Source organism: Thalia democratica, chromosome 2, assembly GCF_965202585.1.
Source record: "Thalia democratica chromosome 2, ktThaDemo2.hap1.1, whole genome shotgun sequence".
Classification (NCBI taxonomy): Eukaryota; Metazoa; Chordata; class Thaliacea; order Salpida; family Salpidae; genus Thalia; species Thalia democratica.
The window spans coordinates 43257998-43283303 of NC_139166.1; the positions used below are offsets into that span (position 1 = coordinate 43257998).

At 24.6% G+C, this 25306-nt stretch overlaps 2 protein-coding genes across 2 annotated transcripts; both read left to right on the plus strand.

The window, feature by feature from the left end:
- The first annotated feature begins 3788 nt into the window (after positions 1 to 3788).
- LOC145849757 (lactosylceramide 1,3-N-acetyl-beta-D-glucosaminyltransferase-like) lies at positions 3789 to 5084 on the plus strand. Its single transcript, XM_082954805.1, has one exon. The coding sequence runs from the start codon at positions 3852 to 3854 to the stop codon at positions 4899 to 4901; it is 1050 nt and encodes a 349-aa protein (XP_082810931.1). The 5' UTR covers positions 3789 to 3851; the 3' UTR covers positions 4902 to 5084.
- Positions 5085 to 6369: 1285 nt separating this feature from the next.
- Positions 6370 to 19342, plus strand: LOC145829492 (large ribosomal subunit protein mL37-like). The gene is made up of 11 exons (XM_082937306.1): positions 6370 to 6440; positions 10772 to 10961; positions 11923 to 12032; positions 13829 to 14051; positions 14873 to 14982; positions 15544 to 15671; positions 16240 to 16334; positions 16674 to 16806; positions 17396 to 17541; positions 18486 to 18614; positions 18920 to 19342. The coding sequence occupies exons 2-11, from the start codon at positions 10788 to 10790 to the stop codon at positions 19052 to 19054; spliced, it is 1383 nt and encodes a 460-aa protein (XP_082793432.1). The 5' UTR covers positions 6370 to 6440; positions 10772 to 10787; the 3' UTR covers positions 19055 to 19342.
- The last annotated feature ends 5964 nt before the right edge of the window (positions 19343 to 25306 follow it).

Here is a 25306-nt window from a genome sequence, read left to right on the forward strand (position 1 = left end):
CTTCCTTTTTTTTAATAATAAATTCGATATTTTTCGGAGTACCATAACTATTTTATTTTTTATAGTAGAAAATTAATTTTTTTTTCATGACGTAGTTCTACGCACATGGAACAAGGTTCTAGAGTTTCATTGTTCTAATGTAAGTATGAGCGGTTTTAAACGATGTTTACTAAGCTTCTTCTTTTTTTTTAATAATAAATTCGATATTTTTCTGAGTACCATAACTATTTTATTTTTTATAGTAGAAAGTTAATTTTTTTTTCATGACGTAGTTCTACGCACATGGAACAAGGTTCTAGAGTTTCATTGTTCTAATGTAAGTACGAGCGGTTTTAAAGTGCCGTAATGACTATAAGTAAAAAATTTGAATGTGTTAAAAATCTTATATTTAAATGTCTATCAAACTTCAGCCTCGTAATTTGGACAATAAAATTTTGTTTAATAGTTTTTATCAGTTTTTTTTTATTTTCACTGTTACCCTTAACACTTTCTCCTGATTGGTAGCTTTTTTTTTTGTTAATTTATTTTTTAATTTTCTTTTTTATAATAATTTTTATTAGTTTATTTTTTTACTATCACCGCTACCCCTAACCCTTATTCTCGATTGGTAGTTTGTTTTGATTTTTAATTAATTTACCTTTCAGCTTTATTTTTAAAAATAATTTCTATTAGTTATTTTTCTCTTTACTATCACTGTTACCCCTAACCCTTACCCTCAATCGGTAGCTTTTTTAATTCAAAAATTCATTTTATTTACCTTAAGGTCTCAATGATTAAGGCAGGGGTCGGCAAACTGCGGCCCGCGGGCCACATTGAAATTTTTATTCAACTAGTTTAATATACTAATATTTTTGATATCACAAAAATAAAATTTTAGTGTTATACTTAAAGGATATTCTATTGCTTAAATTTTTTTTGTTCATAAAAATTGTCTTTAAATATGTTTTTTAAAGCATATAAAAAAACGTTCCTTTTTGACCTGCCAACCCCTGGATTAAGGTATAGTTTAGATATAGAGCTTTTCAACTCTATACTTGTCTTATCAAAATGTAAAATTAGAAAATGTAAAATATTTTTGCTTTGATATTGGTGCGAAATCATCCTAGGAAATTACCAATTTTTTTTTGTCACACAAACACTGTGAACAATTCATAACAATTTAAAGAAAGTTTTATGGTGGAATTTCTTGATTTTATTTAATTTTTATGACTTTTTGTAACTTTTATTGAATTTCCATTTTTTTCTAAAAACAACCCTAGGGTCCATGTGTCTGGCTAAACCAATATATTAGAAAAATTAACAAAATGTCAATTCAAACTTTTGAGAATTTTTGAATGTAATTTTTGTCAGTTCAAATGTCAGAATTTTTTTAAAAAAGTTTTTTTTTTTATGTGTTGACCACTGGGTTTCAATCCTGCTACGGTTAACTCAAAGACTTTTTAATGCTGTTATTAGGATTACAATGCCTTCAGGCCACACATTTTTAAATTTTTTGAGTACATTATTAAGATTTGATTTTTTTTCTACTGTTTTGATTAAAACTACTAAAAGATTATTTACAAATTATATGCTGCGAGGCTTGACAAGCAAATGGTCTTTCTCCACGTCAATCGATTGACCATAGTATTGAGTGTTCACATTTTATTTCTTTTTCTTTAAATATAAGAGTTTGGCTTTTATATCCTTTACTATAGAAAATGTCTGTTATTGTCAGTTAAATGCTTGAAAATGTCCAAGTTTCTACAAAAAGTATAAGAAAATGTTTTTTAGATGACCATTTAATTGTGAATTTCTTTCTTAATGAGAATATTTTTGTTGGCAATATGTTAAAATCAATTGCTTGAATATTTCAGAGATTCTAAAAAAATATTGTAAACCATTATTTTCTTTTGAGTAGATTTATAAAATTGTATATATAACCAGAAAAGTACATTTCATTTGACTTGTTCTAGGATTATATTTTAAAATGTGAGGATATTTATAAGTAAGATGGAAGTTTTATAAAGTAAGTGTGTTAGTGTTGATATAGTTAAAGTTGTTTTAAAAATTAAGAACAAGTGAGCCTTTACTCTGAGATATCTGTAGAACTTACATACCAACTTAAGTTTCAAAAACTAAAATTTTATGATGTTTTTCAGGTGCCATGTCTTTTTAAATGTTTTGAAGTTAAAAAAAAAACAAAATATAAACTAAAAGGTTCCGTTATTAGTAGGCTACGCAGTTACAACTAATCTAATAGGTTATGTTGTTTCATCAGGTTTAAATTAAACTAGGCTTCAACTAACAAATATTAGGAAAATATCAGTCTAAATCAGTTTAAATTGAGAAATTGCAGTTTAAAATTGTAGAATCAAGAGTACAAACTCTAAAATAAATTTAAAATGTACAATATATATATGAATTGCATTTTAGACCATTAAATAAGTATTTTAAATATTTCAGTATGATATATTAACATTTTCCTGTGAAGATATTTCTTAAACTTTATTAAAAACTGTATCCTTGAATTTAATGAATGCACTTAGGATAACTCAGAATATTTAATTATTTTTTAAAATATCAGGATGAACGAACAGCTCAAGGTATTTTGAATCTATTATTTAATCTCAGGTTGACTCAGGATAGTGTTGTTTTTTATAAAACAACAGGATAGTTGTAAGATTTAAAAAAAGTCTCTTGACAGTTATTTTAAATGAAATTTAGTTGCAATATTTTGTTTTTCTACAACCAGTTTTGTTGAAGAGTTTAATTTTAATATTATTGTAAATTAAAAAAAACTTTTTATAAGGATTTGAAAAAAACTCAGGATAATTCTATACAGTTTCTGGTCACTCAGGACAGTTTTTTTTACTCAAAGAGTGGTAATTCTGTAGTTTATTGGAAAATTACACCTGTTTGAATTTTACATAAAAAAAACACTTTTCCAGTTAAAAAATGACTTTCTTGATCTCCGTATACTTTTTGTTTTTCACAAAAATCACTAGGTTTCCCTAGATTGAATTAAAAAGTTGTGAAAATCCTTTCATTTAAAATTTGTTTATTTATTGCATAATGCTGGAAATTTTTGTGATAATATATCAGATAAATTATTTTTTTAAGTTTTTTAAATTGTTTTACAGTTTTGTGTTAATAAAAGTAGGGTTATAAAACTATAATAAATATAACTGGGTGTTACACAGTATTATCACACAGGTTTACTTATTTAAAATATTTACTTAAACTAATTTGCTACAAAGATTGGCAACCCTATAAAAAAGGGAGCATAGTAAAAACAAATGATAGTAGAGTTTTTTTTTGTATCTAAAATCATACTACATAATAACTTGTTTTAATTTTTAAGTAGCAAAATTAGAAACTTAAAAAAGTAAAAGTTCAATAATTATATTGAAATTATTAGCTTAATTTTTTTATACATCATTTATAATTTATTTTTATAATTCAAAAAAAAAAGCTGTGAAAAGTTAGTATGGGTTTTAATACTTATATAACTTAAGTATGGTTAGCTTGAATTGTTAATATACTTAATTTATCATGAGTAAAGAATTATACTATGACTGTTTTAACTTTAAAAATATTTTTGACTAAGTTTTATTTGTCGAAAATTGACAAAAAATAATCAATTTTGTAATGTGTCTAGTAATTAGTTTTTTGTTTAGACACATAGCTATGCATAATTAGTTTAAAGTTATGAAGTTTTTATAAACTTTATCTGTCATCAGTTTCACTTAAAGTTTAATACTTATTTTATTTAATATTAGGTCAACAATCTTACAATGTTTCACAGAAAATTACCAATTTGCTAAATTTAAACTCATCTAGAACAAGTGAATGAAACAAAGTTTGCAACTTCAATGAAATTAAAGCTTAAATATATTTTAGTACTTTTTTTGTTGTCCATCTTTTTCTTATATAGCAGCTTTAAAGTGCAATTTGTATTTCAGAGTATTGGAGGATATTTTTTGCGTAGGGTGAATTATCCAACTGATTTTACTGTGTATGAAAACAGTCAATTGGGTGTTGTTCCATACAATCCAGGAAGCTATAAGTATATTATTAACAATAAAGATATTTGTACTGATAAAGATGTTTCTTTATTAATATTTATTAAAACTCATCCAAATAACTTTGAAAGGCGTAATGCAATTCGTGAAACTTGGGGTAAAATGAGTAACTGGAAGACTTACAACAAACACAAGAATGTTTTAGTTATGTTTATGGTTGGAATAAGCAGTTCAAATACATTAACTGAAAAAGTTCAACTTTTAAAAGAAAATGAAAAATATGCAGATATTATTCAAGACAGTTTCACAGAAAATTTTTACAATTTAACTATTAAACTAGTATCACAGTTTAAATGGGCAAGCCAGTATTGTAGTTCAGCAGAATACTTTATGACAGCTGATGATGACGTTTTTGTGCATACAAAAAATTTGGTTGATTATTTGTTTAATGATAATTTGATAGTTTCTAAGCAGGGGCTGTATGTAGGCCATATGAGATCAGGTTCACCTCCTTACAGGGATACTTCAGTAAAGTATAGTGTACCTCACAGAATATACAAAGGATTATATTATCCTGATTACTGCCCAGGTGCAGGTTATGTTCTTTCTATGGACGTTGTAAAAATGATGTATGAACATTCACTAAACTTGCCCTTATTGTATATTGATGATGTTTATGCAGGGATGTTAGCAAGATTAGCAGGTGTAAAACCAACTTACAATAGAAAATTTTTAGGTGAAGATACAGTTTTTAAAGATCCTTGTTACTCACAGAAGTTTATTACATCTCATAATTACAAACCTGAACATATGAAAACTGCTTTTAAACATATTAACACTCAAACAAAAGAGACTTTTTGTTTAATTAAATCAATTCTACCATTTAAGAGTTATCTATAGAATTTATTTATTTTTATGTATTTCAAGTTGTATTTATAATCTTAAGAAAATGATTAAATTCTAGTGTCTTATAGAATTGAAAACGCAAATAAGCAAATTTTGTGAATATTTTTGGATAAAATACTTAATACTCTCTTGTTAATAATCTTGCCTAGCAATTTTGCATGACTAATAATTTGTTGTACTACGTTTAAAAACTGTTAAAAGATATTAGTATTTAATGTTTATTAGTTTCTATATTAGCATGTTTGGTGAAATTTATAGAATAATTTATTCGATTAAAAGGTCTTATTGTTTTAATTAATTATTAAAATATAAGTTTGCATAAAAACCCTGATGCTTTTTGCTAATGTTAAACTGATTAGTTATATTATTTTATAAATAATACAAGCAATTATAAGTACTTTTTTTTCAATTATTTATTATTTATTTTCACTTACCAAATGTTTTAATTTACAAACAACCATATAACTAAATAAATGAGATTTTTTGTTACGAAATTGCATTTTAATTTTACTATATTTACATACAAAATGTTTGTTACAATGTAATATTTTAAGCTGTTCAGTTTTTAAATCTAAACATCAAGTAATTTAATAAAATCTTTAAGACATTTGCTTTGATCTTAAAAAAATAATTATGTAAACAATTTCAAGTGTTTCTATTTTAGAGTTAATTTCTAATTTAGAGTTATCCAAATTGATTTAAAAAAACACTTTAAATGACCTCGGACCAACTGACATAGTTTAAGTTGTAGACAAATTTTTTAACTTTGTTTTAAAGACTTTGTTTATTAGAGTATTAGCTTTCTGATCACTGATTTTTAAAGAAAAATTCAAAAGTGAAGTTTTTTATTATTTGCAGTGTATGGTCCCACTGTGTGTATACTATGAAATATAATTAAGGAAAAACTTATTTAGCTCATTTGACTAAATTTAAATATTTTCTAAAAGAGCAAACTTTTTTTTAAAGTACCCTACTAACTTCATTCTAAATCATGTAACGAATTGCAACAGAGTTACAAGTTTTTTAAGTTATACACTTGAGCTCTATCAAAATATATTTGACTTAAAGTATAGAATTCTTGTTTGATGCATAAAACATTTTTAAGGTTGTTTATAAGGTATTTTGTTTGTTTCATACTTTTAATAAATATAAAATTAATTTTTATTAATTGAGAACATTCCTATATTTTTATAAATTGCAAATTATGCTTAAAAAGCTTCTTAGTACAAATTATAGCACTAAAGAAGTACATTTATTCTAGAAAAATTTCTCAATTTAGACATTCCATTTCCATCTAGTTTAAACATTTCATTTTCCACCTAATTTTAAAATTTTATTATCCACCTAATTTTATAAAAAGTATAAAATCATTTAAATTTTCAACTCGCTTAAGTAATGTAAGAGCTATTTATTATTTATGTTTAAATGGTATGTGTTTTTATTTCTTGCCTTTTTACTCCTAGATTTTTTTTCTTAATATATCAACATCAACTGGAAAAACTTCTTAAAGTGAAAACTGTGCTAAACTTTAGAGTAAGTTTGTTTTAGAAGTTTGCAGTAGAGTAGTTATTTATTAAAGCATTTATTAAAGAGTTTCTTAAAGTCCATCAGGGTTTTTTAAAGTAGACCATTACAGAAATTTAAGATGCCATTAGCTGCAAAGGGACCACATGGGGGCTATGAGGCTATAATTTGAAACTTACAGCAGATATTCTTGAGTTAATGATAATGAGCAAAGAAAGGTCTTAAGCGTTTTTAATGGTAGGTTTGAAACCTATACTAGATATTATAGAAAAATTTTCAGAAATTTTGGAGGCTATAAGCTGTAAAAGGGGGAGCCACAAGGCCATGATTTAAAACTTACACTAGATATTCTGGAGTTGATGATGAAGAGCAGAAAAAAGAAAAGAAAAAAGGTCAAAAAAATGGTAGTTTTTTGAGAAGTCTTGTTGGATGGGACCATAGCTTTTTTAATTTCTAAAAGGGCCCTTTTGAAAAAAAGTTTTTGAAACCCTGATGTAAATTGTACACTAGGGTGATTATAATTATGGCAACTTTTGAGTTTTCAGCTAATTTTTTTTACATTTGGCAAATATTATAAAAACATTCTGTGAAATATTTTAGATGATTTAAAGAAACACTCAACTTAGCAACATTTTATTTTCTGAAAACCACCTCAATTCAAACTATAATGGACCAAAAAATGCCATGTTAGAGTTTTTATTTGAAAATTTTTTTAAATGTGACAATTGTCACATAAACACACTGTGCACAATTTAAGACAACTTAAAGAAAGGAACTTCTTGATTTTTTGAAAAAAAAAAGCTGGAAATTCAAGAAAACTAACAAAAAAAATAAAAATTATATATCACGAAGTGCCTCCATAAAACTTATTTTAAATCGCAATCTGTGATAGTTTCCACATGTAAAAAAAAATTTAAATAAAAACTCTAAGGTTACTTTTTCATTTCCCATATAGGGTTTTTCAGAAAATTGAATTATGCCAAGGTAAAAATTCCTTTAAATCATGTAAAATTTTGCACATCATGTTTTTGTGCGATTTGCCAAATGTAAAAAAAAACAAAATACTTTTTGGTTTTGAAAACTCAATGGTTGATGTATTTATGAGCACCGTATTGTAAACTTATCTATTTGTGTAATGCTCACTTATGTTTACAGTAACCTCTCGGATCTTTACGCACTCGTGAAGTTACGCACTCTTGTTTAGTTACGCATTTCAGAATTCTATAAAATTCAGAAAATAAAATTTTTATTTTTTTTGATATTGCACAAATTAGGTATAATGTATATTTTTAAATTTAAATATGTTTTTGAATGCTAACACACCTCTCTATATCTTTAGACTTTGTAAATTTATTTTCCTTGACTAATTGATAAACATTTAGTTATACCTCAGTATATCAGAAATTTTGTAAACAATAAGAGATTAAATCAAAGTTCTGAAATAAACATGACTGTTTTTAATAATGAAAGTATAATGAAATAATGAGAGTTTAAAACACAAAGAAATAATACAGCAGTCTTGCATTATATATTTAATAAACACCATTTTATAATTGAAAAGAAATTCTTAATTATAAATTGATTTTGCTAATTAGAATAGAATATAAATGTCACATATAAATAAAGATAAAGAATATTTCTACTTATTATTAAAATAGTAAAATTATTTCTACGCGTATTATTATTATTTTATAGAAATTCAAATCCTTTTTTTTAATATATGTATAGTTTTATCTGTTATTTTCATATTTATAAATAAAGTAAACAAATTGTTAAAGTGGGAAAGTGCCCAGTCTGCTTTTAACTAGAAGCAATATTAAAAAACAGCCATTTTAGTGAGTATATTTGGTACCTCTCGTTTCTTTACGATCTCTCATATCTTACGCACTTTTTCTGTGGACACAATGTGCGTAAATAAGCGAGAGGTTACTGTAGTTTAATTTTTTTTGGAATCGATTAAAATGTTGATGTCTTTTTAGATTATATGATGATAATAAAATAATAGAAGTAAATAATATAGTATTGTTGTAGTATAGGATATCTGTTTTTATATTTTGACTAAGGGGTAAATTTAATCAATTGAACATTATATAGTTCACAGGGTTGCCACTTTACCTGGAAAAACCTTGAAAAACCTGGAATTTGACAATTTAGGCAAAAATAACCTGGAAAAACCTGGAATTTGAGAAATTTTGAAAAAAACCTGGAAAACCTGGAATTTTGATCAAAAATCAATAAAAAAACCTGGAAAGACCTAGAATTTTATCAATTTTGACACTTTCTGTAGTAAAATTTCAATTTGACTCAAAAAGTATATAATAATGTAACTTGTTTTAAATTAAACAAGTTCTCGACTTAAATGTCTTTAAGGAGATTTTAATCCAATATTTATTTTGACAGTTTATTACTAACAAAACAACGTTTCACTCCTATACTTGCATATAGGAGATCCTCAGTTGTTGTAAATAGGTCTTATTCAAATAGAATATATCATAAAAATATATCATATAAATGAAAAATTTCTGTCATCATCAAAAATTTTTTTTTGTTAAAAACATATTTAAAGTAGCTTTACATTATCTTTTCAATGTTTTTATACTGTTTAACACAGTTTTTTACCTTAGATTTAACTTTAAACTAAAAATAGAACAAAAAATGTGTACTTTTAAAAACCTGGAAGAAATTTGGAAAACCTGGAATTTTTTTGAAAAATTAAGTGGCTACCCTGATTCACTAATAGTAAGTTTAAAACTAATACCCATTTATAGTTATGGTATTTTAAGTACACTATAAATTAAAAAAATTGTTGGTTAATTCATTGTAATTTAAAAGTTTAGTATTAAAATAATTTCAGAAATAGTGCCAGTAAAAATAATTCTAAATGATCAATATAAACCAGGATTTCCCAAAGCGGGCCATGACAGATATTCAGGGGGCCATGAGCAGCAAAGGAGGGGGGCATGTAAAGGAACCACAGGAGGCATGACGTCATAATTTGAAACTTAAACTAGATATTCTGGAGTTGCTGATGAAGAGCAAAAATAAAAATAAATAAAAAAAGTCTTAGGTTTTATTTCAATGGTAGTTTTTTGAGTAATCTTGTTGGAGGGGACCCATAGCTTTTTTTATTTCTTGAGAGGGGTACTTTTGAAAAAGTTTGGAAAACTCTGATATAAACAAAAGTCTATAATTATATATTAAAGTTAGTTTTATTTAAGTAGTTAATCTTCATATTGTCATGAAACTAAATGTTCAGAGTTTTCACGGATCTTAGTTCTATTTGAACAATAAATTTATTGTAACTGAGGATATAATTAATCTTATATCTTAGTGAAGCATTGTTTTATAAACAAATTAGTGGAACATTAAATGCTTAATATCTTAATTTCAATAGTTTTATTATTAAGACTTATGTATGATATCAGGGTTGCCAAAAAACCTGGAAAACCTGTAATTTTGACAATTTATGCTAAAAAACCTGAAAAAACCTGGAGTTTTCAACATGTTCAAACATGTTCAGTGGTAAAATTTCGATTTGGCACAAAAATCTATTATATAGATAACAATTTTTTGTCATCATCAAAAAATATTTATCAAAATACACATTCAAAGCAGCTTAACAGTATCTTTTTTATGTTTTTACACTGTTTATCTTCTTACTTAAACTTCACTTTAAAATATAAATAGACCCAAAAATGTGTACTTTTAAATACCTAGAAAAAAATTAGAAAACCTAAAGAAAATTTGCTAAAAACATTTGGCAACCCTGTATGGGAACGGGTCAAATTGCACGCACACAAAATTTCACAAAGGGTCAATTTTGCACAAAGATACTTTTGCACAAAGACAAATTTGCACAAGGAGAAAAAATTGCACAAAAAAAATTTTGCACCAAGGGTCAATTTTGCATGGAGAGTAATTTTTGCATGAGAGTAAAAAAAAAACAGATCAAAAATATGTATAAAAAAAAGCAACCAAAAAAACTAAATTATAAATTAATAAAAATACAAAAAAAAAGTTATTGACTGAGGGTTAGGGGTAAGAGTGATAGTAAAAAAAAAGTAAAAAATGAATAAAAAAATTGAACCCGTGCAAAAATGTCTCTGTGCAAAAGTGTCTGCGTGCAAAGGTATCTTTGTGCAATTTAGTCCCCTTGTGCAATTTTGTCTGCTCGTGCAAATTTGACACCTACCCGCGTAATATAGTTAAGATAGAATTACTTAAATTTTAATTTAGGTAAGACTAAATATACATTTACGCCTTCTTAAATATTAATATTATTATTTAAACTATTAGACTTATTTTGTTAGCTTAAACTTAAGAACTTTTAATTTTTACAGGTTTTAGAAGAAAAATATGTCAATGCGTTTGAATCCTTTCACAAATACTTTTAAAGCTTACAAGTATATTAACTCCCCAATAACAATTCCTAGTCGTAATAAAGCATTTAAGTTAGTACCTGGAAGGTTTTCTGAAAAAGGTCGAACTTCAAGCAAAAGAAAGCCTAAGTATCCTATAAACTGGAGAGATGTATGTTTTACATATTTTGTTAAAGGAAAAATGTCAGATTTTAGTTATTTACTGTAAAATTTTATTTTGTTTTAATTCATAACTAAAGAATAAAAGTAATTAAAAAAGGAGTGTATTGTATAAAGGTATATAAATTTTTTATGAAATTGAGTCTTACTTATAATATTTTTTAAGCTACTAGTTATTTTTTATCACTTTTAAAAACTAAAATTTATAATGTTTTTGATATATAAGGCGTCAACATTGGAGAGTTTTTTGGTTGCTTATTATGAAAGGCATCAATTTAAAAAACTATTTTTACAAAAAATGTGCATCAATTTACGTTTTTAAGTTGAACATGAACAACTAGTAAGAAGCAGATTTTTGAAAAAAGTTTAAAAATTTTTGTAAAAATATTATTAAAGCTGGACATTGGTGTTAAAAAGTCTGCTTTTAACAAGTTATTTGCATTAAAAAAATGATTGTGTAAACCAGGGGTTGGTAGGTTGAAAAAGGAAAGATTTTTATGTGCAAAAAAAAAAATTTATAAACAAAAAAGTTTAGGCAATAGATTATCTTTTGAAGATAACACTGAAGTTAAAAAAAAGTATATATAATAAATTAGTTGAAACAAAGTTTGGAATGCGGCCCTCGGGCCGCAGTTTACCTACCCCTGGTGTAAACGGTTTAAAACAATCGCTAAAAAACATTAAGAGGGTATAGTTTTTTAGTGAAATAGTCTAATTCTAGTTTTTGTTCTTTTTCTTTATTTATTTTTAAGTTCTTTACGTTGATGACATTTTTGTTTTTAAAACATATGTTTGGTATTCTGCTTAAAAACCTATAAATATATTCTTAGTAATATTTTGCATTTTTAAGAAAATAGTAATGAAAAAACTACGTTTCATTGCAGAAAAATGAAGAAACATTTTAATCTGTTATATTTATCTAGTTATAATTTTAACAAATTATTTCAAACTAGGTTAACTTTAATCCTGCTAAAATTCCTTCTGACTGGAAACCTGAAGAATATGAAAAAGATAATACAATAGATTATGCTCATGAAAAAATACTAGCAGAATACATTCCTGGGTTAGTTTTTAAAATATTTTAAGTTATTTTGATATGCTGTTTAACATTGATTAAAATATGTTAAGTTGCTTCAATAACTTTTACTAATAGACTGTTTTTTTTTTTATTAAACTTTTCTTACTAAAAAATTGAAATGGTAAAATTTTACTTGAATTTGTTGTTCCTGTTCAACTTTGATTACATAGATAATTTTAAAGAGCGTCTAAAACAAGTTTAACTACAACTAAAGTTATAACAGTATGTATGAAGTTGCTATTGTAAGTATGGTAGAAAAAGACATTTGTTATATTTAGTTTTAAGTTCGATAATAATAAGCTTTTTTTTGAGAAATTATTGACTTTTTCTATAGTGTAAAATGTTTTTATTTGTAGTACACAATGAGCTTAAAAAGGGGATAAAGAGACAATTGACTAAAGAACATTAATTTTAGTTTAACAGGAAATATAACTAGGTACTATACATAGTTGTGTATCATTAAATTTATTGTTTTAAAATCTGTTTTTTTTTTGTTTTAAGTATTTCAGAGGTTTTGTAAATAAAAATGTAACGGAGTTATTGCTATCTTCAAATCAAAGTTACTAGAAATTACAAAATTTTTGTTAAAAACTGACTTTAAAAACTCCAAAAAATACCTCAAAACTTATTTAAAACTTATCATTTTACCAATTTTCTGAAGTATAGTTTAGTTTCTATCAAACAATATGTTTTCAAAAAAAAAGAACATAAACATTTTTTACAACGTTGCTTGAAAAAACTTCAAAAAGTTTTGGTTCTAAGAATGAAAACTTGTGAAAATTCTTTTGTAACTTCTCTATATGTGCTCGAGCCTGAGAGAAACGAAATATGTTTCTCTATGAGTTTTTGACTTTTATGAACTTTAGTCTCCCCGAAAAACACAACTATTTTTCTTTAAGAATAGTAACTTAAAAAAATAGAAAAATATTCAAATGATTTGATATTTCTAAAAAACTTATACTATTTTTGAAATGAACTATACTGTATCAGATAAAACAGTTAAAGGGATTTAATATTCAATAGTATCAGGTATATTTTGTATAGTTGTTGCAAGCTTTAATTTCGATGTAAAATTTTTAATATAACTCAACATAAATCGGCCACATTTAAACCCAAATAATTTCTGAAATACTTAAAATAAAATAAAACCAGTCCTTAAAAGAAGTAAACAGGGTTGCCACAAAACCTGCAATCCTTGAGAAACCTGGAATTTGACAACTTTGTCTAAAAAAACTTGGAAAAACCAGGATTTTGAACAAAAGTACTAAAAAACCTGGAGTTTTAAAAACTTTTTCAAATTTTAAGTAGTAAAGTGTTGATTTAACATGAAAAATCTATCATAAAGATAAATTTTTTGTCATCATCAACATTTTTGTTTTCAAACACAATTAAAGTGCTTTTACAGTATCTTATTAGTGTTGTTATACTACTTAAAATAATTTTAAACCTTAAACTTTGCTTTAAACTAAATATAGATTCAAAAACGTGTACTTTTGAAAACCTTGAAGAAATTCAAAAAATCTGGAAGAAATTTCTCACAAGCCTGTGGCAACCCTGAGTAACCCACTTCTACCCAACAATGCTTAATTCTAAGTTTAATTTTCTAGTCATAAAAAAGTCAATTACCGCTTGCAAGCCCACTTTGAGTTTTCTAATGACATAAGCCTTACAAAAAGTTTGCAAATTTTCTACAATAAACATGGATTTAAATTAAATGATATTTAAATTATCTTAGTCATTTAAGTTTTTAACTAATATTTGTATAAAAATAAAATGCAAAGATACAAACCAAAAATTCCTTTCGAAGAAATGGCTGATTACAATAAAGAGAAATGTTTTATAAGTAATGAACAACATTATGCATGTAATGGAGTTAAACAAATGATGATTTTGACAAAATCTGTATTCATGGAAGATAAAACTGGCGAGAAACAGTTTCCAAAATCGTTGTATGATCTTTCTGATCAAGTTTGGTCTGATGAGCAATATCAAAAAGCTATTGATGTAAGTTAATGAACTTGTCATGTTGCTTACGAATCCTCGCTTGTTATTTAAATTAAAACTATTTGCTATTTATATGCTTTAGTACTTAACATAAATTTTGTAAAATTTTGTTTTATACAATAATAAACTTTCAAAATAGTTCATTAAAGTAATCTAAGTTTTTAGATTTCTTATTTTTTATGGTGTTTTCTGTTAAATTTGTTTCTTTGTCTTAGATTTCTTAATTATTTTAAAAAGCGATTAAAAAAAAGAGATATGTTGTTATAGGTTGTTATAGTTTTTCGTTTTTGATGTTAAGTTTATTTAGAATGATTTAACTTTTCTTTTTTGTTGATAATAAGTATAGAAAAACTTTAAGAATTTTAAAAGTAATTTAGGGGTTACCAGAAAACCTTGAAATTGACAATTTACGCAAAAAATCTGTAAAAACCTAGAATTTGAGAAACAAAAAAAAAACCTGAAAAACAAAAATCACTATAAAAACCTGGAATTATAAACAATTTTTACATGTAAAGTAATTAAATTTTTATTTGACAATAAAAATTTATAACATAGGTAAAAGTTTTTTGTCATCATCAAAATTATTTTTATTGAAAAACAGTTAATTAAATTATTAATTCTACTTAGCAAAGTTTTTAACCTTAAACTTAACTTTAAACTAAAAATAGACCCAAAAACGTGTACTTTTGAAAACCTGGAAGAAATTCAGAAAACCTGAAAGAATTTTCTCAAAAATCAATGGCAACCCTGTAAATTACTGTTTAAAAATTAGTTTATAGCAGTTTTTTTAGATATTAAAAAAAATTTAATACAACTTACAGGTAATGCAAAATGTTCAGCTTTTTGATTTTGACCCTGAAACTCTACACAAGTACCGGAATACTTGGTCACACTCTAAGCTAGTGAAATTGTATGACATACCAATAGAAAGGTGAGTATTTAAATTTTGATGATTATAACACTTAAGGCTATTTATGTAGTAACTTTAAATGTAAGCACTTAAATGACTTCATCGAAATATCTTACTTTGGTGAACTTTTACTTTTGTACAGACATGCTTTTATAAATTAAGTTTGATTTTACTGCAAAGTTTTTATTTATTTTTTATTGAGAAAAAATTGTGGACACTACCAGATAAAAGCTAAAAAACAAGTTTGAAATGTAAATTTTATTATTTTTAAGCAAAAAAGAAAACTTTATTTATAAAATATAACTAATAAGTACTTTGAAAAGTCTATAAAATTTTAATGTTGAAATTATAATTCCCCTTGTAGGTTATTTTTAAGTAAATTTATAAAAGTTTTTGAAAAAATTTAAAATCTTTCTAAAGCTATTATTTTTAAGTATAAGTTATTTTTCTAGAAAATGCAATTTGATGATTTGGAATAAATATAAAGCTATTACTAAATTTCAATGATTTTAAATAAACTTATCAATTAAAATTATAAGTTTTTCTAAAGCTATTATTTTAAGTATAAGTTATTTTTTCTAGAAAATGCAATTTGATGATTTGGGAGCTAATAAGACTTTGTAATGCGAGGGCGACTGAACTGAACAAGGAACATTTCTTAAACAATATTTTTGTCGAAAATATTCCTTCTAGTTCATCATACTATAGAGGTGATTTTCGGCTTAAATAACTTGTATTTATTTTGAAACAAATTTAATTTGTATATCTTTTTATAAAGCTGTAAAGATTAATGGTTTGTAAAATACTTAATAAACAGTTGTTATTATTTTAGTGTTTTTAAATATTTTAGCATCGTTTATTCTAAAGTTTAGGATTGTAAATGTATTAAAAAAAATATTTTGCTTTTTTTTTGCGTTGTTAATATAATTCAAACATTATTGTTTAATAAAGTTTTTTGTTTTAAATACTTAGTAACATACTCATAGACAAATTCAAGTACATTGAAGTAGTTACAAAAACAAATAACAATTTTCATTTAAAGTTAAATAATTTAATAATGTGTGTTGAACTATATACGTTATATATAATGTATTATTTTTATATCTTTTTTTATATAAAAATGTGTTTCCTATAAACAGAATATGATATCAATTAAGTTTTAAAAATAATATGAATGTTCATATGATTTCTGACTTTGAGTTTCTTAAAATTTTTGTTACGCTTTTATAATTGGAAAACTTTTAAAAATAAAAATCCTAAGAAGTTGATAACTTTCAGCGAATGTTCTCCAAAGTGACATATTTATTCCCGACTTGCCAACTAAATGGAAAATAAAGCTTGAAAGTAAAGCTCCCGTACAAGCGTTATCTAAGGTAAGTTTATATTAATACTTTTAATGCTTAAAATATTTTATTATTTTTATGAATTTTTTTTTGTTGCTTTTATCATGTTATTTTTTTAGGGAAAGTTTATATAGTTTTAAGATAATGTTACTAATTAACTTTAAATCATATTTTTTTATATTTAAAACAATGTTTTTTTTGTCTAGGTACTGACAAAGAGACTTATATTAATTAGAATATAATAAATTTTAAGTTAATTTTTTTATGCAATTTTACCTTAGTTATTGTTGCTCCAACTATAGAAATTTGATTTATTTCAAAAAACAAAAAAAAAACAACTTATTATTAACCACTATTTTATAATTACAGAAAAATTTAAAAAACTTTGCTGACTCGATCAACGTGGAGAAAAGCAATGAAATGCAAATACCAAATACTCGTCCTGCGCTTGCTATCAGCGACATTCCTGATTCGAATATGTACAAATTCGTAAATAAGTCTGGTTAGGAATGAATATAACAATTTCTAAGTAGTAAAGTTAAAAAAAATTTTTTTTTAAATAATGCTTATTATTAGTTCTTAGGCTGTTTTTATCAAATAACCATTGATCTTAGAAAAACTGGTATAATCTCTTCCTGCTAAAATAATTGTTAATCTTATTTTGTTTACTATTTTGTTCAATTAAATAACATCTGGTTTAAAATAAAAAATATTTTAAGGTTACAAGATAGTTTTTAATAAAGTAAATTACATTTTGAAGTGTAGATATGAAAACACACAGTTTCATAGTTTTTATTTTAATGCAAAAGTGTGTTGTCTTTTTTTTTTTTTGAACTGATTTTATTTTTCTATATACTATTTAATTATGTTCTGTATAGATTTTTTCCATGTATAATCATTTTTAATTACTTAATTTGATTTAAAGTAATCAAGGTATTTAAAATGACGTTTCATTTTTTGTATTTATAACATACTGTTTTGCTTTTAATTTGGTTTTATATTAGAAAATTAAAGATGTTATGTTGTCTGATCTTCTTAAAAAGCGATGTAAAGTAATTAAATTACAAATGTTCAATATTTATACTTTACAGGTTTTTCAGATAACAATAAAACTCATCATACACATACAATTATTGAGTACAATTTGCAAGAACTAAGCGAGGAAGAATTCCAGGGAAAAATGCTTAAATCTTGCTTCAACACGACCTATTCAAGAGCTCAACAACTTGATTTAGTGGTATGATATTTTGCAGATCAAAATAAGATGATATCTCTTTAAAAAGCTTGCGATTAGTTTTTATAAACAATAAAACAGTTGTAGAAGGATTTAAAGTTTATAATGTATTTAATTTTTTTTTCACAAGGTTATTTTGTTTTTTATCCAAAGAACAATGCACAGTGAAATACAATACAAGATAAACAGAAATAAAATTTACAAGCTGATATTTAAAAAATAGTCATGTAAAGAATAAATTTAAAAAACAAAATAGTTAAAATCCCCATATAATTTGATTTGTGCTTGAGCTTTAAAGGCCTAAACTAGAAGAAACTATCATTTTATTCAATTTACATACAATCTTACTACAGAACCATTTAGAACTTATTATAAACTTTTACCTAAAATGATTTTTTTTAATATGAAAACGTCAATAATTAACATTGTGACAACATGCGTAACGGAAAATTTAAATTTTACTATCAAATTTTGTTCTGTATAAAAGTTTGAAGTATAAGTTTTAGTCCTGCTATTTATTGTCACTAGTTAGTTGTTTATTGTTTTAAACGGTTTGTTAAAAAAAAAAGATCTATCTATTCTATTATACTATATTGTTATAACTGCATTTATGACTTAAAATAATATTCTCTACAAACTTACAATACTTTTTTTAATTTTGTTTAAAATCGTTATGTTTAAAAAAGTAAGTCTTGTAATTTAATTTTAGATATCTCATTTTCTAAACATATTTTTAATCATCCAAAATAATGATATTAAAATTTATAGTAAAAAGCATCTTAACTGTATTAGATTTGTGCTTATTTATCTATAAAAATATTTTAGCTTTTACAATGTTATATCAGAAAAAAAACTTATGTTCATAATACTATACATAATCTTTTTATTCTAATCGGATATTTCTAAATTACTTATCATTTTAATAAAATATGAGTTTAAAAATTTAGAATGAAGATGGTAGTATGAAAGAAAGTTTGTCGATCCAATGTATAGGAACTGACGGCCAAAATTTTGACTTTATGTGCTTTCAACTTAACACTGCCCAGTTCATGAATGATGAAGGAGTAAAAAATATGGTAAATATCGTTTTAAAAATATTAAGAGTTAATAGTTTTTATTAAATATCTTTGAATAAATCTATTCAGATTTTTATTTACAAGCTTTTGATAAAGTCCCTTTATAAACTCTATTTAAAACTTATCTTTTATATTTTTTGGACGTAATGAAGTGTTCATTTTTCAGAATATTCTACACTCGAAAAGTATTTTATAAATTCAAATTTTTACATAAAAAAATTAAAACTTAACTTTTTTGTACTTGGAAAACTTTAAAAAATATTTATATATATAGTTTTTAAATAAATTCTTACAAATTTTTTTAGTTATGGACAAGTAAACGCATGCAGCTCTTTGAAGAATGTTCTCCTAAAACATGGACTGCCCCGGAATACTACCATGGGTTTAATTGTGAAACATTTAAATTATTTCAAGCTGTTTTGTTTAATGGAATTTTTTGATGGAATTAGTCTTAAGTTTAGTTTGGGTAGGAAATACTTTAGACAATAACCAATACAAAAGCTTGTAATAGTTTAATTATATATTAAAGATAGAAGTTTTAAACGAGTTGTTTTGTTAAATAAAAGTCAATGAGTTTGTAGCTTATTGAAAAAAAAAGTATAATAACTTTTTTATAAATTTTTTTCAGTGGATTTTTTCGCATGAGTTTTAATACATCACTATTGCTTACTATGTTAGTAAGTTAATTTTTATAGCAGTATTAAATAAATTAAGCTTTTGCAGTTTTATTATATGTAAAGTTTTTTTAATTTACCGATAAACAATAAAAATCCTTACAATTTTAATGATACTTGAGTAACTATTTCAATTTAAATGCACATTTTTATGCCATTAATACTTGTAGCCATTTAAAACTTAAAAATAATGTAGGAAATGAAAATTTACAATAAATCTAATGTTTACTTTATTTCTACAGTAAAATTTAAAATTATACATATACTAATATATACGGATAGGTGTCAAATTTGCACGAGCGAACAAAATTGCACGAGTTGAATTTATCTTTTATTTTAATTTTAGTATTTTTTTATTAATTATAATTTTTTTTCATACTATCACTGTTACCCCTTACCCTCGGTCGGTAGCTTTTTTTTTATTTTTAATTAATTAATATTTATTTGTTTTTCTTTTCTTTTTTTTTTAATAATTTTTATTAGTTATTTTTTTATTTCTATTTTTACTATCACTTTTACCCTTATCTTTTACTCTCGGTCAGTAACTTTTTATTTGTTTTTCTATCAATTTAACTTTCTTTTTTTTTCTGTTTTTTTTTTATAACTTTTTTTCTTCTTCTTTTTTTACTCTCGTGCAAAATTGTAACTCGTGAAAAATTGACCCTTGGTTCAAAATAGTCATCGTGCAATTTTGTCCCCTCGTGCAAATTTGCTTTCGTGCAAAATTGACCCTTCGTGCAATTTTGACCCGTTCCCAACATACAAATTTACTAAAATATATTTTAGTCTGATAAATCGTCTACAGTGATTATGTAATCTTAAAAAAAATATATTTTTAAACTGACTTAAAATTTTTAAAGTTATAAGTTTGAAAAAAAATGTCTTACTTTTTTTTGTTATTATAGTAGTTAAAGAGTAAAAACTATTGATTAAAAAGTGTTAAATTTAAGAAAAGTAATTTTTGTAATTCCTGACTAAAAAGGTTCCCTAGGTTTATTATTGAGTGCACGACGATCTAATTTCTCACAAATCTAGCTCTGATAATTCTGAGTTATTGTCAATAAGATTTCTTTTCCTTATTTCCCTAATATCATAATGTTTATAATTTAACTACTGGTACGTGTTTTTTTTAAATAAAGTAGTTTTTTAGATATAGTGTTTTCAGTTTTTTTTAAAGAACAAACCGTAGTATCTAAAGTAAGTTTCGAAAATTACTAGCATAGCTGGTTCTCGAGAAATTTTTATAGACATTTTGTATACCATCAGGGTTGCCCAATTTTTTTTCAAGAGGCCCTCTTTAAAGAAATTAAAAAAGCTATGGCTTCCTTCAACAAGATCTCACAAAAAACTACCATTAAAAGCCTATAACCTTTTTATTTTTTCTTCATAATCAAATCCAGATTATCTAGTGCCGGGACGTAGCCAGCACTAAAAAGTTACGAATCTGCAAAAAAAAAATCAAGAATAATGTGTGATGACGTCATAACGGGAATAGAGTAGTTTTAACTACCTTTAATTTTATATGAAAGTGTGCAGTTTTGTTAAAAGTTTAAAAATAAATAGAATGTTTAAGTATAATGAATAACTGAATACAAGGCAAGTTGTACTGCTCTTTACCCCCTATAATTATTTATGTGTTGAAACTTTTATAAGCCTATAAAATCTTTCATCCAAAATAAAAATGTTAATCAAAAATTTAGCTTTAATAGTATTACTGATAGGCCAAAAATATATAACTTTGAAAACAGTTTCCCCACTTCAGAAAATATTTGCAAAAATTGTTGATTTTATTTAAAAAAAAATCTAAAATTTTAAGAGTTGAACAAAAAACAAAAAGGATATAAAATAAAAAAGTTCACAACATTGGATAAAATTCAGATGTACAATTACTTTATTTTGTCAAAATTTAATTCATAAAGAAAAGAAGAGTACACGTCTTTGTAAATGTTATTACTTGCTTTGGTAGCATAAAGATTTAAGCTGTAAAAAAAGAATAAAACATTTTCTTATTGATAAAAAATTTGTTACATAAAAGCTGTGAAAAAGAATCAAACTTTTTTATTTAAAAAACAAACTTGTTCAATAACACAACTTAGTTAAATAACAACACACCTTGAATGTTAAACATTAATATATTTTAGATACAATGTGAAACATATAAATAAATTCAAACATAAAGATTTTTAAACATATAAAATATTAGTTTTTTATTTCCTAAACTTGCAATGAATTTATAATACAACTATACACTTGTTAAAATAAATAGTACTAACTTATTCTTTTTAATCTTAGATTGAAAAAGTTATATAAAACTTATTTTAAAACTTTTTATCATTTATCAAACATAGATTAAAGAACTAAACTGATATATTTTTTAAATTTAGTAAACCACTCTAAAATTTATAAACTTATGTTAAAGCAACAGATACATTCCATATTCTTGAACTTTTAAAGAAAATATAAAATACAAAAATCTTCATTTTGTAAACAACAATTCTTGTAGGAAAATAAAATTTACAGTAATATTTAAAAACAAGTTAAAACAAACTTTATATTTTACATAGTTGTCTGAAAACATCTTTCAAAGAGCTTTTTCTTGAAGTACTTATCTGGAACTCATTGTAACAAACTGAACTTCAGATTGATTTACTTTGTAAATAGATTTGAGTTTCAATGGTATCAAGTGGGTGGTTTTACTTTTAAATGATAATTGCATAATTTCTACCTTAGAAAACTTATATTTTAAACTTAGTTTTAAAAATTTCTGAAACAACTAAATTTGTTAAAATTTACACAAAGTGTACCAAGTTTACACTAATAATACAAATAAAACTCAAAAACATTTTTCAAAATGTAAAGCTAACTAGAAAATACAAATGTACTAGTTTAATGTTTTGTAATTTTGTAAACTACTTAAAAATTGTAAATATAAAGTAGAAAAAAAAACAGAGATAATGAAAAACCTTCGAAAACTGGGAATAAACCAAAAACTCTAAAAAAATCTTCATATAATGAAACAATATGCATAGAAAACAAACTCATTGTAAAAAAAATAATATAACAACATAAGTAAAATAGGTATTAACAACAGCTCTACCCTATGACCAACACCTATTCCAGGATTTTATTTTGAATTTTTCTTCTTATTTTTTGAAATAAGACTAACTTTTCAAATTTATCAATGTTTTTTTTTACAAGACTGGTTATAAAATAAAAGTTTATTAAAATTAGCTAGCAAAATCTTATTCAAATCTAGAAAAATATCTGTTATGACATTATTAACAAACCTAAAATGTCCTTAGTTTTTCATAGATAAAAAAACCTATACTTAGTCAGCCTGAGTTCAAAAATAAAACTCTAAATATCCTAAAGTTATGCAGAATACTTTAAGTGTGTGGCTACAATATACAATTTAAATCTTTAACTTTGCTAAAAAGTGCAATAAAAACTTTAACTAAGGTAAGCATTTATAAAATATATAAAACCAGTTTTAATTTAAATAATAAAGTTCTAAAATACAATAAAAAAACTATAGTTTGTTTATATTAATCTTGAAAAAAAAAACTTTAACTTACTAATCATTTATAAAATCTTTAAAACAAGTTTTAACTAATAAAAAAAGTTCTGAAATATTAAAAAAAAAATTGTTTATATTATTCTTTAAAAAATGTTTCTGTTATTGAGTTTTTCAATTTTTCTTCTTGTTGCAAGCTATTTGTCTTATTGTGTTATTTTTTCTGATTTAATAGAATCAACTCAGAGAGTCAATTTGATTTAAAACAAAGTTAATTCTTCATGTTACTAAACTTTGAAGTTCATCTATTCTAAAATTCATCTTTTTTTATATCTTCTATCTGTATTTTCTCTTTTGTAAGACAAAAAATTGTAAATTTCAAAAAGTTTAAAGTTCTTTTTTTGACTAACCACAAACATTTCAATAGTACAAGATCCTCTCTCACACCTATTTTTTTTCTCTTACATCATTTAAACCAAATCTACAGCCTCGAAAGGGATTTTTTTTACAATAGTTTGCTAATTGATGATAGATTTTTACATTAAGCTATTTGTATACAATTTAGATGTATTCAATTTGTTCATTATTTACGACACTAAAAGTGCTAGAGAATCCGTAAAAATAAAATTATTTCCCAGGAGTGCAAAACTAAATATAAACGAATACTTGAAGCTAAAGAAACAAGGTCTTAAAAGCTGAATAATCGAAAGAAAGCGAGTTTTTTTCGCACAAGAATTTAGGTTTCTGTAGATTTGCAGAAACGTACCAAGCTACGTGCCTGGTTGTATATAATGAAATACGTTACAGGTTTACTCGGACAGAACAGCCATAAAGTGCTGGCTAAAACTAGCTAATTATTTATTGATTTTTATCTTTATTTTAGGGAAAAGATTTATTGTAACAAGGGTTCTACTTTTTTCCTCATTTATATCAAATTAAAAAACTAAAACAGAGATAAAGATTAAAAACTTTCTTGACCAAATAAGCTGTTTTTTTTTATTTTTTTCAGTTTTAATTTTGCAATTAATCTGTGCGATAGGTAAGTTTAATGTGTGTTTTTCTTTTTTTCTTAGCTTACTTAATAACTCTAAAACTTTTGATACTGAGCTTGTTTTTTTCTTAATCATTGAGCTGCAACTTAAATTTTTGTTTTAAATAATTAAATACAAAGTATTACAAAGTAGTTTTAATTATAGGTTAGTTAGAAATAACTATAAGTGTAACTAAAAATGTTAGGAGTAACAATATAGAACAGCAATTCATAACCCGGGGTAAATTGCCTAGTTTTAGGGGTCAAATTTATCCCTATCAAGTTATTGCACAAACATTTATTTCTGATATTTTAAAGATATTTTCTATAGTAATTTGCTTATTTTAACATTAAAACCTTCAGTTATTTGTGGCTTTTATTTAAATTTAGTTTTTATTTTTGTCCATAAATAAAAACTATCTTGTATATTGGGGGGATGAATTTGGTAACTACTTTGAATGATTTTTTTTAAGTATAAGTTAATAAAAGCTTATGTTTAAAAAAAAGTTGTCTGATAGATTTTGGTATTAGTGTTATCATTGTATGTATAGGGTTGTTAAGATAAGTTTGGTCTTAATACAATTTTTAGTAACTATTAGTTATCATATTTAACATTAAAATGTTGACATTAAAAGTTATCTGAAAATTTTTTATTTTTTCTAACCCACCTATTTAAAAAACGTAAAGTCTGAACTAAAGATATTAAAAGTTTGTTTTTCCCGTTGAGTTTTTATTTTATTTGTTTACTTACAAACTTTTTACAACTTATTTAGTGGATACAATTTGATTGTAAACATCGTTTTGTTAACTTTAAAAATTTAGTAATGTTTAAACATTAAATCAGATTTTAAAGAAATTATTGTAAGTGTTAAGGATTAAAATAGTTAAGTTGTATTGCATAAACGAAGTATAAAAGTTACTCAAGAATATTTTTTTGGTTAAAGATGCTAAGTAAAAAATTTTTAAAACCAGTAGTTTTTTTAAGTATAAAATTTCATTTATATAAGTTCTTTTTTTTATTTACGTAGAGGTTCAAGTCAACTAAGTTTTTATATATTATAAATAGAAAGTTTATAATTTATAAATAACTAACATTTAAAAGTGTACATCGAACAATTTAAGTAAAATTTAAAGATATATATATTTTCCCTGTGTACGTAAGCGGCAGTAAAAGTATCCTTTAAAAACAGTAAAACAGTAAAAGTATCCCCATCAGTTTGTGAACATAAAGTTTTAATACAGTTGTTACTTGTCACTTATAATTAGTAATGTACCGGACCCACAATTTTGGGTCCGGACGGACCCGGATCCGGACTTTTTTTTCAAATTAGAATCCGGCCGGAACCGGATCCGGACTTTTTTTTCAAATTAGAATCCGGGCGGAACCGGATCCGGACTTTTTTTTCAAATTAGAATCCGACCGGAACCGGATCCGGACTTTTTTTTCAAATTAGAGTCCGGCCGGATCCGGATA

Excerpts from the sequence above, each read along its gene's own strand:
- LOC145849757 (XM_082954805.1), top strand. The coding sequence starts at position 3,852 with ATGAAATTAAAGCTTAAATATATTTTAGTACTTTTTTTGTTGTCCATC.
- LOC145829492 (XM_082937306.1), top strand. The coding sequence starts at position 10,788 with ATGTCAATGCGTTTGAATCCTTTCACAAATACTTTTAAAGCTTACAAG. Across the intron at positions 14,983-15,543 it reads TATGACATACCAATAGAAAG|AAAATGCAATTTGATGATTT; the intron begins GTGAGTATTTAA and ends TATTTTTTCTAG. Across the intron at positions 17,542-18,485 it reads CTCAACAACTTGATTTAGTG|AATGAAGATGGTAGTATGAA; the intron begins GTATGATATTTT and ends TTAAAAATTTAG.